The sequence below is a fragment of the Crotalus tigris genome, unplaced genomic scaffold (genome assembly GCF_016545835.1).
Source record: "Crotalus tigris isolate CLP2741 ecotype Arizona unplaced genomic scaffold, ASM1654583v1 scf7180000017568.12009008, whole genome shotgun sequence".
Classification (NCBI taxonomy): Eukaryota; Metazoa; Chordata; class Lepidosauria; order Squamata; family Viperidae; genus Crotalus; species Crotalus tigris.
In genome coordinates, this window is record NW_024096478.1 from 9639781 (window position 1) to 9659337 (window position 19557).

At 32.1% G+C, this 19557-nt stretch overlaps 1 protein-coding gene across 1 annotated transcript in view; it reads left to right on the forward strand.

Annotated features, from left to right (window-relative positions):
- SLIT3 (slit guidance ligand 3) overlaps window positions 1-19557 on the forward strand; it is a 567201-nt gene that overhangs the window by 342950 nt on the left and 204694 nt on the right. Inside the window, exon 7 of the mRNA XM_039353305.1 lies at window positions 17032-17103. Within this exon, the coding sequence (XP_039209239.1) occupies window positions 17032-17103 (72 nt within the window). The remainder of the gene's footprint in view (window positions 1-17031; window positions 17104-19557) is intronic.

Below are 19557 nucleotides of genomic sequence, written 5' to 3' on the forward strand. Positions count from 1 at the left end.
TCCTTTTCTGATATGTTGAACTAAAATCTCAAACAGTTATATTCTGTAAATATGCAATTTTATTTTGCATGCCAACAAATGTTCTCAAAACTTTTTTGCCTTTTAAAACATATGCTGTTTCAAGTTCAGCAAAGAGTCAATGAAATTAAGTCTTACCAAGGTAAGAGACCTGATGGACGTTGTAGTTACCTAAAGCTGTTGATGATAGATGTTTGTAATATTAGCTTGCAAACTGGCTTTTTATTGGTCACACACAAACAGGTACCCTATTAACATCCGGAAGTGTTCTTGATGAATTTATTCCACTTCCCCTTATCTGAAAGTCATTCCCATTTCCTTTCTTCTGTCATTGAATATGATAGAAGAAAGGAATAAGTGGGGATAGGTTTTGGAAGCAAGAGACGGCGTATAACATGTTGCTATTTACTGTAAGCAAAGTCAAGACTTTCTCAAGTTGAGCTCAAATGCTGGTGGGAACATAGATACAATCAGTGCTTTTTTTGTAAAAAAAAAAAAAAAAAGGTGCCGGAACTCACACACGTTATACAACCCACCTTGCCTATCCTACAAGGTTCCATCCAAAGAAGGTGCCGGAACTCCATTCTGGGCGTTCTATAACAAAAAAAAAAAAAGCCCCGGATACAATTATGCAGTTCCATGGCAGTAATATGGAGTGCTTTGCCATTACTTCATTCTCGCATACTTTCCTTTCCTGTATGTGTAATGCTGTGGTATTCCTTGGCGGTCCCCCTTTGAATGGAAAACCTTACTAAACTTCTGAATCTAGACAAGGCCAGATAAGTGCTGCCACCTGCTGACAACCTTAGTTTGAATTAGGGATGTGTTGTCTTATTATTTATTTGGTGGAGGGAAGAGCACCAATCCATTGTGATAATACTTTGGCATTTAATATTAGTAGAGCAGCCAGTTTCTATGAAACATTAGTATTTGTATATAATTAACAAAAGCACCTCTTGTTGAAAGATCCATCCAGCTTTCATGCTTTATTTTTATTTATTTATTTTGGCTATTTAATTGGGAATATTTTTCTTTTGCGCTGCAAGATGTTTAGTATAAAAATGTATTTCATTACTGACAATATTTTTAATTCTCTTGATATCTTTCCTTTAAATCACTTCAGTGTTTGAAAACTTGCTAAACATCTACTATTTGATTTTGATTTCTGAAGCACAGACAATCCTTTGGAAATACGTATATGTATAAATACGCTGTGTGAGTAAGTGTGTGTGTGTGTGTGTGTGTATAAAATGTTTATATAGCCACCCATCTTACATCGAACTTTGAAAGTTCCCAATCAACAATTAAAATAATCTCAATAAGAAACAGTTTAAATAAAATGAATATCATTGAATAAACATCGGTTTTAGTAAAACAAGGTTTGTATGTTGCATTGATTTAAATTACAGAATTTGATAAAGAGAAATTTTAAAATGCTCACAAAATGTCACTCTTTAGTCTTAAAAAGGCAAAAAGAGAAAACAAATGAAAACTTGAAGATGGTCACAAAAGAACTTTCAACGCATACATGTATACATTTGAAGCCTAATATCTGCTTTTATAATGAAAGTCTCAATTATGTGCCATTAAACGGTCTGGAAAAACATATGAAATTTTATTTCCTAAACGTTTTCTTCATTCATGTGATAATGTCCATTGATAACAGTGATCAGAAAATTACGGAAGCCGATTGTTAAGCTCTATGAATAATTCACATAACAAGTTTGTATAAAATAGTTCACGTTCCTATAATTTGAGTTATAAGTCTTTCCTTTTATCAAATATACATTCATAATACCAATAGAGACTTTTCTTCCAATATTTAAGATTTATGGCAAAAAAGTAATTTCATAGTCTGCATCATTCATTTATATTTGACAAACATCCATTTTATTATTAATATAGAATCTGTATATGGATTTCCAATTTTTTCAGAGAGCATGTTTGTTATTTGCCATTATAAAGCACTGGACTAAAATTGAGTAGCTCTCTGAACAATGTTTCCAACTTTATATTATTCATTAACCTTCTCATAAATTATTTGGATACAGATTTGTTGTCTTTGCTTCATGTATTATATAATTCTGGTTGATATTTTTACTGTTGTGTCTTCCTTGTGGAAACAGAAAGTTCAATTGATATAGGAAATAATGCTCAATACCATTCCAAGAAATGGAACTGGAATAACCAATGTTCTTAGAATTATTTTGTGCAAACTATTTTTGAGGGCGGGTGAAGAAGTAGAACATAGATATGTCAGTAATCAGTAGTCCCCAAGGTAGGGAAAGAAATTCAAATCTTGCAAATTTTATATTTAATTTTTTAATTTAAGTTAAACAAAATGTTAAGTTAAACAAAATAATTTTAATTTATTCAACACTTCCAATGCATGCATAGAAGGATAATATTCTTTTCAGTAGCAGCCCCTTCTGCTTTATTATACTGCAATGGTGAAAATCTGATACTGTTTAGAACACAGTACTTTATCCAGAATACATAAGGCAGGTGGCAAGTGGCCAGGGGTGAAGGAATTTCTCCTATAATCAAGTCAGAATCTTGCTATTTGTATGTGCTTATGCCTTTGTACACTAAAGTGCACACCTCTCAAGGTATTCCTTTTAGTTATTAAATCTCTTTGAATTCTCACTGTTGGGAGTCCAGTTGAATTCTTCAATATGTATACAATTAGCTCAGCATCTATCAGTCAGGTATACTTACATAATGGATGGTTTTCCATGGACTGTCTTCACTGAAGAAAAAAAAAACACATTTGAAATAAATATAAAGAATTGGCACTTTCATGGCATTTTAGCCTTTTAGTACCAGATAAATGCCTTAATAGGATTTCCCTTGATCCTTTCCTAGGAAATTAAATTTAAATATGAGCAATTATCATTTATTAAAAGCCCTATTTAGGCAAAAATGTACATCTTTTCTGTGAATTGAGTTGTATTTTAACTAGCAGCTTATAAAAGCATCATATTTTGAACATTTTGTTACCAATAAGAAAATCCATAGGGACACAAGCATTGTTCTATTCCCATGAATAGCTTATTTATACATTAGGTCCTGCACATGAAATATAGTTGATAGTCATGAAGTATCCCCTACTCTAAAATTAAAATTAAGAAAGGGGAAATGACTTGGCGTTACAGATGGTAATATATTTCCTCCGCTTGTTCCTCTTTAAGAAATACCACTTCTCATTTTGTGATCTTTGACATTCCTTTGTAGAAATAGTACTGGCACAGCAACCTTTCAGATTACCTTTACACCTGTAGGTTGAATTGTGAGGCATAATATACATTACTTCTATTTGTTAATTAAAATTGTTTTCTTCATTACCAAGAACAGGGGTTTTAAATTATTTTATTCAACAACCTGTTGTTTTGTGAGTTATGTATTTATTTGTATCTAATTAGATGTGGTGTTTAAAATCATGACATAATTCTAAATAAATGAGGCATCATTGCTTAATGAATATCAATGAATGGCAAAAGGATGTGATTTGTTATTCTATTTTGCCAACAAGTATCATCAGTTTAGGCAATTAGAATTAAATGTGGATTGTGTGAGTTGCATTCATAACTGTCACTATAAAAGCAGCATATTTAATGAAGAGCTTCTTCTCTGTTTATATAAGGCTTTAGAGTCTGTCTTGAACTGATATTGGATACAGTGGGTTGTTTTTAAAAATTCTCTGTTTAGATATAATTCACACTTAGCACAAATATAATAAGGAATATGTTTGAAACACAAATGCATAATTGGCATTATTTTATGTAGAATTAATTCATTTTATTAAGTTTGGTATATTGAATTTTCACATTGTTGAGGTGGAAATGAATTACAGTGGCTGTAGTGATTTGTTTCATTTAAAATCAGGACAAATGAAGAAAAATCCAATTTCCTAACTCCCAGTCTATTTTTTTTTCCCCGCTTGGAAGCAGATCAAAAGTCACACCTGCTTTTGGCAGATAGTTTTGAAGACATGTTCCAAATGATTTGTGCAAAGATGGCTAGTTCCTTTTTTAAAAAACAAAAAAAATCCCTCACTAACTATCTGGAGATGTTCCAGGAGAAAACTGCATCAATATACCCACTAATTTTAGTTATCAGTCCCTGTCCTATTGTAGATCATTGTAGTAAAGGACTAATGTGTTGGAAAAACATCCAGCTAGCAGCTTCAATTTCCTTTTTTGGAATCAGATTAGACATAATAGAAACCACAGTAAAGTCAGAAGATCAGTTTAGAAGAAAGAGCTCTTCTAAATATGCATAGAAACCTAATGTAAAAGGGCCCATACACTTATAAATATCCAAGAATTCTGTTTTATTTTGGAAGATCCTGTTTTGTCTATCAGAATTTCCTTACAGAAAACAGCTGGCAGATACTATCAAGGTGATAGATTTTGTATTGTCTGCTAGCAGTGAAAAAATATGATGGACTGGCTTGATGTAGACTTAATTAATGCATCTGAAAAATCCCCAAGGTCCTAATGGTAGTTGCTCTTCACCCCCTACAAAAGAATATCTCTAACTTTCTTGATGCTATGAATGATTTAGTATGCACTGTTTTTCAAAATTATTTATTATAATTTTAAAATTATACTGATGGGTTTTTTGATGAAACGCTGGCATTAATGTACATGTCATGTACATGTTCAGCAAGCAGTGAGAATTTAGATGGCCAGACAGAAAGACAGACAGATAAATAGATGAAATGCCCTATTCATAGAACCATAAAATTGGGATGGGCTATCCAACCCTTGCTTAGGCTTCTGAGGCACATATAGTGAAGAAATGAATCCATTTTCAGGGTAATTGTTTTACACCCAAACTTAGTTTATTATTAAGATATTTTCTCTAGTATTTGATTGAAATCAGCCTTTCTGTAATTCATATTTATTATTCAGTATTCCATATTTGTAGATGACAGAGACTAGGTCTTTACTCCTTTTATATGGCATTCTTTCAGGTATCTGAAACATTTTGTCATTTTTTACCAAAGCATGTCTTCTGGGGGTCAGATATAGTCATCTTTCTCATTTCTTTTTTTAAATTTCTAATCTAAGATTTTTAAAAAGAAATTGAAGAAGTTGGGTAAATATGTCAAATTCCGTTTTCCATGGAACAAATAATAGTTTGGATTTACTTTAAAGTACCTCAAATAGTTAGGAATTATTTCTAGTTTTTACAGTATCTGTCCGTAGAATGTTTTCCTCTACTTCCTTCAATTGTCAATTGTAAAATTGTAAATTGTGGCAATCAAATGCCCTCAATGCAAAGTATAACAGTTTTATTGATGGTGATCACAATGTCAATGTATAGTGATTTTTGATATAACCATTCCAATGAACATTAGTCATTCATTTAAAAAACTAAATATAGATTATGTTTAAGCATCAACATGAGCAAAGGCCAGTACATTTTGATGCATGAATAAAATCTAAATATTTCAAGTGTTAAAATACAACCCTTCATTAAGTAATTGCATTTTTTACCCTTAGTGAGTCAGTCTGCTTCTCCGGAGCTAATGGTTGGGCCTTAATCAGCAACCATATGTGCTTCTGTTTTCAAAATGCCATGTGGTCTTTTAAAAATTAATTTTTCAATGTCTAAAGAAATATAGTGGATATAGTGAAATTTTTATGCTATGGGGAACTAAAAACATTGTCAGGTAAAGTGCCCTCAGTATAATGACAATTATTTTCATTCTTATATTTTGTAAAATTTTCAGCATAATGTAGTTTGCCTGAAATATTATGGGCTGAATTTTAGGCTTCTAGGTAACAGTACACTGCAGTACCAGACCTCTATTATTGGATGTCTAAATTCCTTGATGAATTTATTCCATCAAAAATTCCTTTCCAATGAAATTTTCCTTCTTTATTGTAATGAAATGACCCAAAATCCAATGAAAATGAGAAAGGTCACTAATAATAATAATAATAATAATAACAACAACAATAATAATAATAACAACAACAACAACAACAACAATAATAATACTTTCAAACAATGGCCACTGATTTCTCTGGTCATGTCCATATTCATTAATTAATTTATGTCATAGAATACTATCTTCTATAGATTGCCTATTGCTTATTTTATAACTTGCCAAGCAGCTTTACTTATAATAAGGATTTAACACTATTACTTTACTCAAGGTTAAAAATCTGGATAATTTGTTTGCCTTCAAAAAGTAATTGGGATATAAATAAATAAGTAAAATATATAGCTTCAATGTGTAAGCAAGTAGAAACAAGACTACAGTGGAAGACCTTTCATAGAGAAGATTATCCCACCATGTCTTAGAGTTCCCAACAGGAAGTATTTCTGCCTTCTAGTCTCTTAGGACGTGCGTGGCATTATTTACCAGGTCTGCTTTTCATCATTTTTGGTGAAGTACTTGCATTAATCAGTTCCATATTTGCATTTGGCCATGCGGTAGTGCATGAACTGCCGCAATGCGGTCCCTATGACACCATCTTTGAAGACCACTCAGCTTCTGCCAAACCAAAATGAGTTTGCCAGCCTGCTGGGCGGGGTTAGAGGAGGGGAGCTTATTTTATCTCCTCACCAACTGCGGAAACTGCCTATTTGTGTCTTGGGGTAATTCAGGTGGGTTTGTGTTATCTTAAGATCCATCTCTTGCCACTTCTCCTGCATTGGCATTGCAAGCACTCAGGTGAGGCACTTATTACTTTTAGATTTGAGTTTATGGGACAGTCTTCCTTTAGTGATGCTATATCCATTAAGAAAATGTATTCTAAAGCTAAACCAGCTTTCTTTATCAAATCCATGACAAATCATATTTAGCTTATTTTCATATTTTGAGATTATTACTAGAGAGGGAGCAGTATCATTAGATTAACTCTTATTTATTTATACTTTTCTCTACATCTTTTTTGGGGAACGTAACATTAATGGAACACAGTAAGTATTCAACATTTATATTTCCACTTTTTAGTTTTGTGATATATTATTTAGTGGTTAAGAATGTAAACTAACTATTGCTAGATAAAGATCTGGAAAAGATTTCTTCTACTGGGGTTGACAACTTAAGGAAAAGTTAATTTAAAAACTATATTTTTGGAAAAGAACTAAACTACATTTTGACTTTAACATTGTAGGTTTGATAATCTATTATGGAAATATTGTTCTTTAGAGGGTCAAGGCCAAAGTATCCTGCTGTGGGTAAGGTTGACTATGGGGAATCCATGTTCAGATGCCATGTTGAGTTCAAGTAATTTGATTGGTTTAGTTTTTGCAAGACGTTTTATGACGTTTTGTTCTGTAGGTATAGAACAATCTTTTAGATATATTGGATATATGGTGATGGAGATTAAAATAAGTTTGCTTCTTAAATGAATCACTTTTCTGAGACTATATAAATAACAGTGATCTGCAGAATTATCTCAAAGGTTGAGAATATAGATAGGTTTGAATTAACTCCTTTAATATTTGAAATATTTTACCCACCATTAGTTAGCAATTTGTGAAGCTTGCATCTATTCCCAACACTCGTGGCAGTTTGATTTCTAAATATATTTTAATGCAAACATTGTTATCTTAATATCATTGGCTTTTTAATAGAGAGTCACTAGCTACATCTACATTTTTATTTACTTACTCTGAATCAAAAGCATCTTCAAATGCTGGGGTGTAAGTTATATTCACTCTTCCTTCCATGTTAATAAATGGCAAGGATTTGGAGAAATAACTTTCATTTTTAAAATATTATGGGGACAACAAGATCATTTCCTTTATCCCTCTGCAAAAGCCAATGAGAGTTATTCTCCTGACATCTTGCAGCACTTCTCTAGAGTGGGCTTCTTCTCATAGTTGTAACAAGAAAAAGATACAATCGAAAGGTATTTTCCCTGTCTTCATATTGATTGTATTAGATAGCTACTACGTGTTTTAGATCTTCATTCTCTGCCATTCAAGACCCCTAGTGGTCATGTTCAGTTATAGAGATAACATTAGGAGTATGTTATATGCCGCAATGCGACATTTGATTAAGATAGGAGCTGGAACCATGCTAGCTTTAGAAGGGTATAAATATTTTCACTGATATGGTCAGAAAGAGCTCTGAATAGGTCTTCAAACCATTTGTGTTTTCTTTTACCAAAAATGAACAGGAACAAATTTGTTTCTGCAACTTTCTATCAGCAGGGGTACAAAATTAGGCTACTGATTTGGTTGAGGTAAAGCTAGTATGCTTAAAATATCTTTTTATGAGTGTTTTGATCTTTCTACAAATATAAAATGTGCCTTTTAACAGCCTGCATAGAAACTAATATAGTTTGCATAGCTTCATTATTTAGGTTTCCTGTCCAATAACTTTTTATTTTATTTTTATTAAATTTTTGCTCTGCTGAATCCCCAGAAACTCTAGGCAATATCTGTGCATTGCCCTCAATTCTTATTATTTTAAGAAAAGTCAAAGGTAAGTATACTTTCAGCAGGAGATTGTTTGTTTCTTCTTCTATGAATTACTTCATCTGAATTTAAAACAATTTAAATACTTTAGTCTCAATTAGGCTTTCCTGAAAATTCAGTTCCAATCCCTGCCTGTCAAACTGCATTTGAAACAATATCTAGTGGATCTAAGTTTGTTCTTCCTATATTGGTGTGAGCTTAAAATGCAAAAAAGTTGCATTGATGAACTAAAGAATATATTCTTAATTTAAATTGATTTGAGTCCATTAAAAATTAATTGGATATAAACACACATTCTTCACGTAATCATAATCTATACATTCTAGGTTTTAATTCTGTGCTACTTAGATGGATTCCTAAGCCCTATAACCTTATTTGTACAGGATTTCATAATTAGTAAAATTTCATGTATAGTTCCTCTGAAGAGATGCGGTTACAGCATTTCACATAGTTTTATGATTGAAAAGATAATAACTTCAAAGACATCTATTTTTAAGATGTTTTTATGACTCTCAATCAGCTTGTATTTATTAAAAGAAAATTAATAAAATGTCTACATGCCTCACTCTACCCTTTATTGCATTTTTACACACACAAAAATTAAGACACTGAGATTGCATAGGAAACTTAGGTTGGATGTTCTTAATGGAATTTCCATTGCACTTGAAGGATCAAAGAACTTACATAATCAACAAGCAATTGCTATTTTGGTTCAAGGTAAGAAAATGTCAGCTCTGAAAATGTTCAGCTAAAAGAAGCAGGTACCTTTGTGTTTATTTTTGTACTTAAGTCTCAAAAATCTGGTAGAGAAAGAAAATTGTGTGTTCAATTTTATTAAGAAGATATTAAAATAAGATCCAAAATATGTGCTCAGTCAAATATAGGTTTATACTTGCATTGTTCAAAAAATAAAATAACACTTGAGTATTGTGTTGTCTATCTTTCAGTGCCAAGATTATGATAAAACTCTAATTCTCCCAAGTTATTACATATATCAAAGGAAAGCCTCTATGTCAACAAAGTGCAATGAATGTTCTTATATATAAAAAGAAAACATGTCAGACATTGATACTGAAATATGTGGGAAAAATATTGCTGTGCTTAAACCATGTTTATTTGACAAATTATATGTGAGAAATGCATGTTGTTTGTAAGGGTGCAAATAATAGTAAAGTTTTATTACCATGACTGCTATATGAATGCAATATATTTCAAAAAACAATTGTTCCATGTTCTCAAAAGAATGTGTATCATTAAATTTACACGTTTAAGACCTAAGTGAAGAAACCTGGACTTTGTTGTTGTAATGTGTATTATTTTGGTATACAAAATCATGTACTCATTTGGTTCTTAATGAAAACTATCAAAAATATTGAAATTATTATTTTTTCTATAAAATAAGCTTATCATACTAACAAATCTTTTTTTGACAACCCTTCCTTTCTCTTTTTCTTCCTGTTTCTCATATAATTCTAAAAGGATGACAATTTTTTTATCATTATTATTACGGCAACATTTTTTACAAACAACTTGGGAGAAAGATAGACGTTGTTAAACTGCAATAAAAGTAAGATAATGCTTTTATTTTGTGTTTAAATTACACCTAGTTTCATTTTTAATATTAATATTATTTAAGACCAGCACTAAGAATCTGCCAACTTGCTATAACAAGTTGAGATAAAAGATCCTGCTATTACTACTTTACTACTAAATTAAATTTACTACTTTACTACTAAATTAAAATGTCAAATTAATTAAAATTCAGCTATAAGGCAGTAACTAAGCAGTTTGGGATATAATTTTGTGTCTGTTCCTTTGGGAATTATGAAATAATAGCTAACAAAAATAAGATTATTCTTTTTTTTTCATTTTGTTCTGTAGTCTGTTAGTTCCTAATTTTATGTTATGTTTTGGATATTCCCATCTGATATTCCCAGCTTTGTCTTTGCTCAGTCTATTCTTCCATCTTGCTCCCCTGACTTCTTTTTTTTCTTTTCCTTTCCTTTCCTTTCCTTTCCTTTTCTTTTCTTTTTCTTCCTTTTTTTTTGCAGCGTTACTATCTTGGTTGGTGTGTACTAAAATTTGCTACCTTTTCTAATATCAAATTCCACTACCTAAAATGCCAACTTTGTTTTGTTAATAGGTGAGAATAAAATACTTTGGTTTTTTTAAAAGCTTATACATAGTTTTTGTTCATTATGTGTGCATAACATAAATAGATAAATTGATAAAATAATATTAATAAAAAGTTTTAAAAATCACAATTTGTACTGAGAGAAAAACATTCCGCTGTCCCCCCCAAAAAATATCTGAATCATTACGGGAGCAGATTGCTTTCTATTCACTGAAACAGTTTAAGAAGATATTGCAGAGAAAGAAATGAAAAAGAAAAATACATGTGACTACAGACATCAATGTTGTAAAGGCTGATTATCCTTGTCAAATAAAGTGTTTCTGTAACATCTGAAGAAAACTTTGTCCTTCATTTATTTCTTTCCCTATCTGTTGCTGTTCCTCTCCCCTTGTCCTTATCCAATTTTTTTACTCATTTTGTTTCCTTTCTCACCAGTGTAGTTATCCCAATCACCATCACATATTTTTCTTCAGGTTTTTTTTTCCCTCCTGCTTTTCTTGGAAGGAGAGAGGGGAATAGGAGCATGTATTCCATGGTTTGGGTGTTTGGGTGAAAAAAGGCAATGTTAATTAGTATTGTAAATAGTTAATGTGCTGAAATAGGAGTGAGGGAATTATATTTTTATTTATATGAGAACCTAGTTCTAGACCTCCCATAGACACAGAAGCCACTTGATCATTCTCTTTTAGCTCTAGAGTGGGACATTGAAAAACAGCTCTATATCAACTCATGCTGGATCAATAGGATAGATTATGATCATTCACTTAGTAGTCCTTTGTTCATTAATTCAGGCTCATAATAATAACTTTCTCATACTTTTTCTATCAATCTTGTCTTTGGAATGTATTTGTGGAATTCTCAAAGATGGTTTTTCCAAAAGGTATCTAGATTTTCTTGTGTTTTTTTTCTCCTCTGAAAATGCCTGAAGAAGCCTCTTGGATGAGAAGTGAAATATTTGAAAGAAAAATACCAAGAAAGTCCAGTTACCTTTTGGAAAAAGCACTTTTGTGACAACCATGACCTGAATGATTGAGAATCTCTGTAGACTATTTCTGGAAGGCATATATGTGCATGTGCATGTACATGTATGGATACAAATACTCACAATCTACTAGATGGGCAAGGACATCAGTTGGAATTGTTTTCAGCACAGATTGACAGAAAAGCTGGACATTATAGAGGATGTTTATAACTGTTGTTTATTCTTTTGGGTGTGACTTAAATTCAGGGTCAACTTTTCAGGTAAATATGACAATATTGAAATAAAAGTAATATCTGAGTTTGGTGTGACTTCGTAGGCATGGCTTTGAAGTTTTGTTAATATCTATACAGAAGCAGTCTGTATTCCAAATGTATAAAAAGGGAGATTTATTCCAATATTTTATAGTTATAAAATCTTAAACAAGTCTGTTTCATAGCACTGAGAACAATTTGTTTTAAAAAATCATTACTAATAGGAATAAATGATAAAATATATTTCACAGCTTTGAAATTTAGCAAGGATATTGTCAAAATCTCAAAGAATTACATAGATACCAATGTGTGACTCCAAGTTTTATATGTGACCTATGTAGGAAATAAAGTTTTACAACTAGACAAAACAGTGAAATCATCAGTTTCCTATCATATTAAGAAATTAAATTCTAATATAATCAAGTTACATTGATGGTGGATTTATTTAGCTCATAAGACAGTGATTTGTAGGTAGTCGAACTTGTTTTAAATCATTCACTCCTTTATATTATAAAAGCTTGTCAAATAAAAATATTCAGGTATCTTTAATATATAGAGGAGAGAAAAATCTGATTCCTTCTTTGGTCACAGTCAGTGGTAAGAGACCTACAGAGGAACTTAAAATTGTTAAATCTATGGGCACACAAATACTATGGTCATATTAAAGTCAATTAAACTGCTTAAGCTTGAACATATGATAAGTGTGGTATTTTGTTGTTCTAAACAAAACTCAAAGCTTGTATCAACACAAACATAGAAGATGAACCAATTATTTAGCTTTTAACAACTGGTACAGAAATGTTCCCTTTCACCTAACTAAAACAAGTACAATCTATCACTTCTTTTTCCTCAAGGAAGAGCAGTAGCTTACATTAGACTTATTTCTAAATATGACAGGTAATAAGTGAGAGCACATATCTTCTCACATTTACAAATGACTTATTAGAAAGTAAATAAAGATGCATAAACTGTGTATTATTTCTGCTCTGCCTAGTGCTTGTGTTTCAGTATTCCTTTACAGATTAAAATGTTGCTGATGGTTGTAGTAGAGCCAAATGCCATATACAGTCCTAGTGCTTATTATCCAGGAGCTTGAATGGATAACAGCTCTATGGTAATTATGCTAGATGCTCATTAGTGCTGAACAAGCACTAATCAAAAATTTAATCTACCATATCATTTGTCAATTTGATTAGTTGTTTGGGGTAATCGGCTTCAGAAATAAAATGCAACAGAAAATCCGATTCTGTTATATTCATGAAACAAGTCTCTTTTTTAACTCTTACCCAACTCCTTGGAAAGGAAGGAGTTATAAAATATCTTTCTGTTCAAAACTGGTATAAGAAAAGTAAATTGTACATATTTTATTGATGCATAGACATTTCCTTTGAGTATAAAACTTTGATTGTATCATTCTCTCAAGAGGAAATATAGACCTATGTGCATCATAAATTATCGCTTGGGAAACATGTGTAATCATTATTAACAGATCTTTGCATGATAACACAAAGTCATTGTAAATTTATTTCAACAAAATATCAGTCTTACTATTGTCAACTCTCACATAGTTTAATACAGACTATGAAAATAATCTTAGTTTGATTCCTTGATATCGCTGCTGAAAAATGTAATTCTTGATCAGGACACAGAATAATTCTCAAAGACTGTAATATGTTATATCATATTTATAATTAGAAAGCTGCAGGACTCCACTATATTATCTCTGGATGCTTAGATTTGTTTGTATTGTTTTATCCATCTAAGAGCAATGGAATTGTCATGTTCCATTTAATTATCTTTAGTGGAGCAATTCTGCCCAATTTGGACAGTTTATTCACTCCCTGGGAATCAGTCCTGATGTTTTCACTGGCAATTATATGTAAATGTACTTGTCTTTCAATCTTTCACTATTAGTCATTTGCTCACCAAAATGTAATATTTTTAATTACTTTTGGCAAAGTTGAGAGAAGTAGAGGAAATCATGTTTGGTATGGCTAGAAAGAAGTGGAAGAATGGAAAGGCAGTACATAAGGGAAATAGAAGTGATTATGAAGATAACTGAAATGGTCTGGGAAGAATTATGGGTTGATGACCAAGGATACTTTTTTAAAAAAAATGATATTTGAAAAACTTATATAGCTTACTATTTCAAATAGTAATCCTGGGTGACTCATAACAATCAATAAAGACAATAATAATAATAAAAAATAATCTCTCCCACTAGGTGCCAAACCAATCAACCTCTTAACCTTCTGATTCAACCCCTATCCTAACCCAATGTTTGAAGTAAGAGTCAGATGTTCACCACTATCCTTTTCTCAAGGGGAAAATATTCTAAAGGGTTGATGCAACTAGAGAGGAGGCATGCCTCCAAGGTCCCATTAGATGACAGCATTTAAGGAAAGGGATTTGGAAATATTCTTGTCTATTCTAGTGACACAGGCAAACTGTGAGACACTCAGAATTGTATGCATGGCTCCATTCGGAAAACCTTCCCAAAGGTTTTCAAGAGCAGTTCTAGTGGTGGGATTCAGCCAATTCACACCACTTTGGCAGCTAATTTTTTGTTGCCCAGAATGGACTTCCAGGAGCGGCACCCACACAGAGAACCAGTTGTTCACATATTTGAATCCCACAACTAATAGTTCCATGTAGAGTGCCTTACAGTAATCCAACTGAGAGATGACTAAGACATGAGCCACATGGGCCTTTCAAAGTTTTGAGATCAAACACACACAAAAATCAGTAGTACTGTTACCAGTCTTCAAACTCACAGTTATCTATTTAGCACATTTATATAGCTGCCATTTCATTAAATACAACTCTATGTGATTTACAACAACAGTTATACTGTATACGTCTCATGGAAAGAGGTTAGAAATTAGCTTTAAAGGACACTATAATAGATCTCCAATAATACTGAGACAAAACCTCCCATACTGACTTCTGTCTTATACCACACAGTGGGATAATCACTTGATCCAGGAAGTTTAACAACTTTTATTGTTTTAATATTATCTTTTTTTTAAGATAAGGGGGAACCAAATAGTTTGATTGTCCATGTGTAATCTTACAAAGATCTATTTTAAATGAAAACTACTTAATTTCTTTCTTGGTTGCTTTATAATTCCTTGCTTTATAATAATAGATTATTATACAATAAAAATATATATAAAAAGTTATTGTTTTTATTGACTCAAAATTATTCTAAAGCTTACTCTGGGTATCTTTAACAATGGAGATACAATACTGTATTGACATAAATTTCACCTTGCTTTTGATTACATTTGTTTTATACAATTTTATAAATATTCTCTTACAGTTATTATGGTTTTATTTAGCACTCATAAAATCTTTATGTAATTCTGTTATAGATTATCTTTCATAAGTGCTCAAAACCTCTATTTTTTCCTGAAATTTTCTTATTCTTGTTTCTATTAAACACCTTCAATTTTAAAACCCCTTAGATTATTTGCTTTATAATGGGTCTAATCTTTTTTAGTTGTGGAGTTCTTGGTGCTGATTGAATTTGGTTGTTTTCTTGCAGATATTTCATTCCCCAACTAAGTAATATCTTCAGTGCATTTCCTTAGCTATTTGGAGATCAGCTGCAATTGCTAGTAGTACTATCTGGTAAAATAAAGATATATGTATTGACAAGAGAATACATATAAAGAATAATTAATATACTAAGCTTCCTTAATATATTATGAACTGAATTCTAAACACTGTGAAACACTCTAGGTCTCACATATGGTTTTTTTGCCCTCTTACTTGAAAGCCTTATAACTGGCAGTACTAAAGGTGAACTTGTAATCTCAGTAATCTCTTATACATGAGTTATAAATAAGAATTATTAATGAAAAATAATTGGCGGTGGCTTGTAACATCAAATAATCTATGCGAGGTGGATGGCTCTGTTTTCAGTAATCAACCATATGTGATTGGATTAAAGCAGGGACTTTTCTGTTTTGATGCCCATTTTCTGATATTTTCACACTTGTTTATAGTGATTGCACAAAAACAAATAAAGGAAACATGATATTCAAAGAATATCTCACAACTACAAGGAAATGTATTAAATAAATGTGATTGGAATGGAAATATCTTGTTTTGTTAATAAGGATATCTTAATTAAATAATCTGATATTTAACGCAAAACAATTGTTCAATTGATGGTTTGCCTTAAACTTTTTCCTTTATTGTTTACCTAAACATGAAAAGTCTATGCATAATTGTTCTCTTACATTACATTCTCCCAACATACTGTTGAATTGTACTTTCAAACAGACTGTCCTAGTCAAGTGCAGTCTCCCTCTAAATATTATATCTTGGATACTGGAACAAATCTTTCATGCTTCTGATTCTTTTGGTCACTGTTGGAAAATAATTGATGTTCCAGGACTACAAACTAAACATTTGTTGGCAATGCAAATTATATGAGGATAGACTTCTAATTGGAATCACAATAGAGTGCCTTTTAGCTTTTACAGAAGGATAACTATCTGATTTGCATCTTAATTATAGTGTTTCTATTCAGATATTAGCCTACTCCACTTGACCTCTTTGATTTGTTATTACAGAAGTCAGTATACATAAGAACATAAAAAGAGTGTTGTTTATTCAGTAAAAGATCTTTATCCAGAATACTATCCATAGTGGTTAACCAGATGCCTTTGAGAAGTCCACTAGCAAATGATTAGTGCAATGCAGCCCTCCTACTTGTGTTCCTTAGCAACTCATATTCAAAAGATACAGACCCCAATAAAGGAAGGCAAATAATTTGCTTAGGTAGGGTGGGGATTGGGAAGATTCCAAAATTACATCTCCTTTAGTCATAGATTTATTATATAGTGAGTGTAGAAACAGAATATATACTGATTCTGTTTTCTTTCTTTACAATTCACTTTTGTTATTGGTAGTATATTGTATTTACATTACATGCATTACAGTCACCCAAATGAATAGTACATTTTAATCAAAAGTTAGTCATTGTGTGTTGTGTTTGAGATATTCTGAGCTTTTTGTTTGCATGTATCTGTATGTAGTTATTGTTATTTACAAGAGAAATGCCTTTCTAAATTTGCTTCAGTTGTTCATATGATGCTTTCTTTTAACAGATTATGGCTGGTTCCATAAATAGCACTGTCTTAATATTGCAACTGATACCATCTGTGTTTGTTTTCCTTTCTTTATAGTACCCTCAATAACAACAACATCTCACGCATCCCTCTCACCAGCTTCAACCATATGCCAAAGATCAGAACCTTGTAAGTACTCTATCATGAATCACTCAGGACTTCGACTGACGTATATGAGCACTGCAAATCTTTGTGTCTTGATTCATTGATGAAAACAAAGGCAATGTAATAACTGCTTCAAAGAAAAGTGCTGTTCTTTTGTTACTCTTTTATTTTAGTATAGACTATATGGAGAAGCCTAACTAGAGGTGGGAGAGATTAGTGGAAGAGAACTGGATCTACCATTGTAGGTAGATGTTACTCAACATTTTTGTTTTTCCAGAGAGACCAAAATTCATGTCAAAATGTGGAGGACTATAGAATATAGAGACATGTGCTGCTTTGTACAAGGCCAGTGTTGTCAACAGTTGGTGAACTGTTCCTTGAAGGAAGCCATATGGAAAAATATTAGGTGATTGTAAAAAGTGCAGAAGGAGGAATGTCACTTTTCCTCCTTTAAGTCTTCCACCACAGTTCTAGAAAACTTTGGCTTCAAAAGTTTGCACAACCATCAAATCACAGCAAAAAAAATATAGGAAAGACTAGCTTTTTGCTAAAATCTAATGGTTGCATAGATCTTTGCAGACCGCATATGATATGGAGACTCTTAAACTTTCAGAGACGAGTTTCAGGTAGTTCCCACTCGTCTTGCTGGAAGAAGTATTCCCTGGGTGGAACTCTGCTCAAAACATTAACCTTTCAGTAAAGTTAGGATTACCAACCACAGAATTTGATATTGCGTTAATTTCAGCTGCCTTTACAATCTTTATATATAGCTAGCTATAGCTATAATATGAAAATCACTGGAAGATCTTGGGCCAGTCCTGCTGTAAATATAAAATCAACTGGATCATCTTGGGCCAGTCCCTCCCTCACAGCCTAGGAAGGAGGTAATGACAAACAACTTCTAAAATCTTAAAGAGGGAGAAGTCCTGGCAATTCCCAGGAGTCAACACTGACTTGAAGATGCTAGAAAAACAGTTAAAAAACAAATTAGAAATAACTGTAATGTAAATATTATTGCAATATTGATGATGGAGTATGAGGACTCCATGGTATGGTAAGAATATAAATATAAATCAATACTTAAATCTGTATTTTTAAATTCTGTTGTTTGTTTATGTTATGTCATTGGCTATGTCTACAGTTCACAATAATACTCAGTTTATTTGAAGTGTACCGAATTGGGGTTGCTTTATCAATAGCATTAAGTACAAATCAAAGAAACCACATTATGGCTTAATGTGATTGTCTGTTGAATTCATCCTAACCAAAGAAATGCTGACCTATTGCCATTCAAAAATGCTAAATCTTTCTTAACCTCTCATGCACCAGATGTACAACTTCCATATATCCTTTTTAGCTATATAGAGTGAATTTTACAACTTAACCAACATAAATGTGAATACACTGCTGAGAATAATTAGGTCTTCACAAACTACTTGCAGCAGTGCTTTTTGAAACAACAAGCATCTCTGAACCTTTTGTTCTAAGTATCTTCTCCTTCAAAGATACGGCATAGCTGCTTTGAAGGTTCCCAACATTGTTTGAACATATGTACAGTAAAAGAAGCCAAGAGTGCCTCAAGAGGAAAGCTATTTTCTTATCCCCTTGAATACATTCATGATTCATATTTGAATGCCTTTCATTTTTACTGCTTATAAATTATATTTGGAATTAAATATTGGTGCCATTTAATTTTAACAGTGTTGAGATCTCCTCTGTGGTTCAGTCACATATTAAGAGCAACCATAATTTTAGACTATTTCTTCTGAATACATTTAACAATGAATTCTTCTATTACAGATTTGTGAAGCTTGAAGTTAAATAGTATCTGTCAGAATGCATGTCAGTCCACTAAGATCAATAAGGGGCTGCTTTTTGCATCCTATCTCTTAAGTGCAAAAAATGCAAGAATATCTTTACATTTTATTTCTAATGGACTTTCCAGTTTAGAGTATTACAGCTTGTGCAGGTGTAATCTGCTTGTAGATATCATAGCATTAGTAATATATATGAGATATCATTGGCTGTTATTATCCACAATAGTCTGTGACTTTAATTATGGTTTTAGACTTACAGTTACATGAATTAATTAATGCTATGCAGAAACATTTTTTCTGGTTTTTGTTTATCCATCATTCAATGTTTTCATTTCCCCCCCCAAGAGGCGTAAAAGTCTAATTTGGTGAAATTCACATAGATGAATGTGTGTGTGAGAGAGAGAAGAGTGAGAGGGATAGAGGGAGAGAGAGAGAGAGACAGAGACAGAGACAGAGACAGAAACAGAGGGACATCCTATATTGCATTATCCAATGAGCCAATGATCTTCAGGGCCCATGGATGCCCCTATTTGAATTCAATCTTATAGGAAAGCTGCTAGAGAGAACTGTTCTTACTGAGTGTTGTCACATGGAGAGACAGAGATAAGAGCACTGTTTACCCTACCTTTCTATAGAAATAAATTAAGTTCTAAAAAAACCC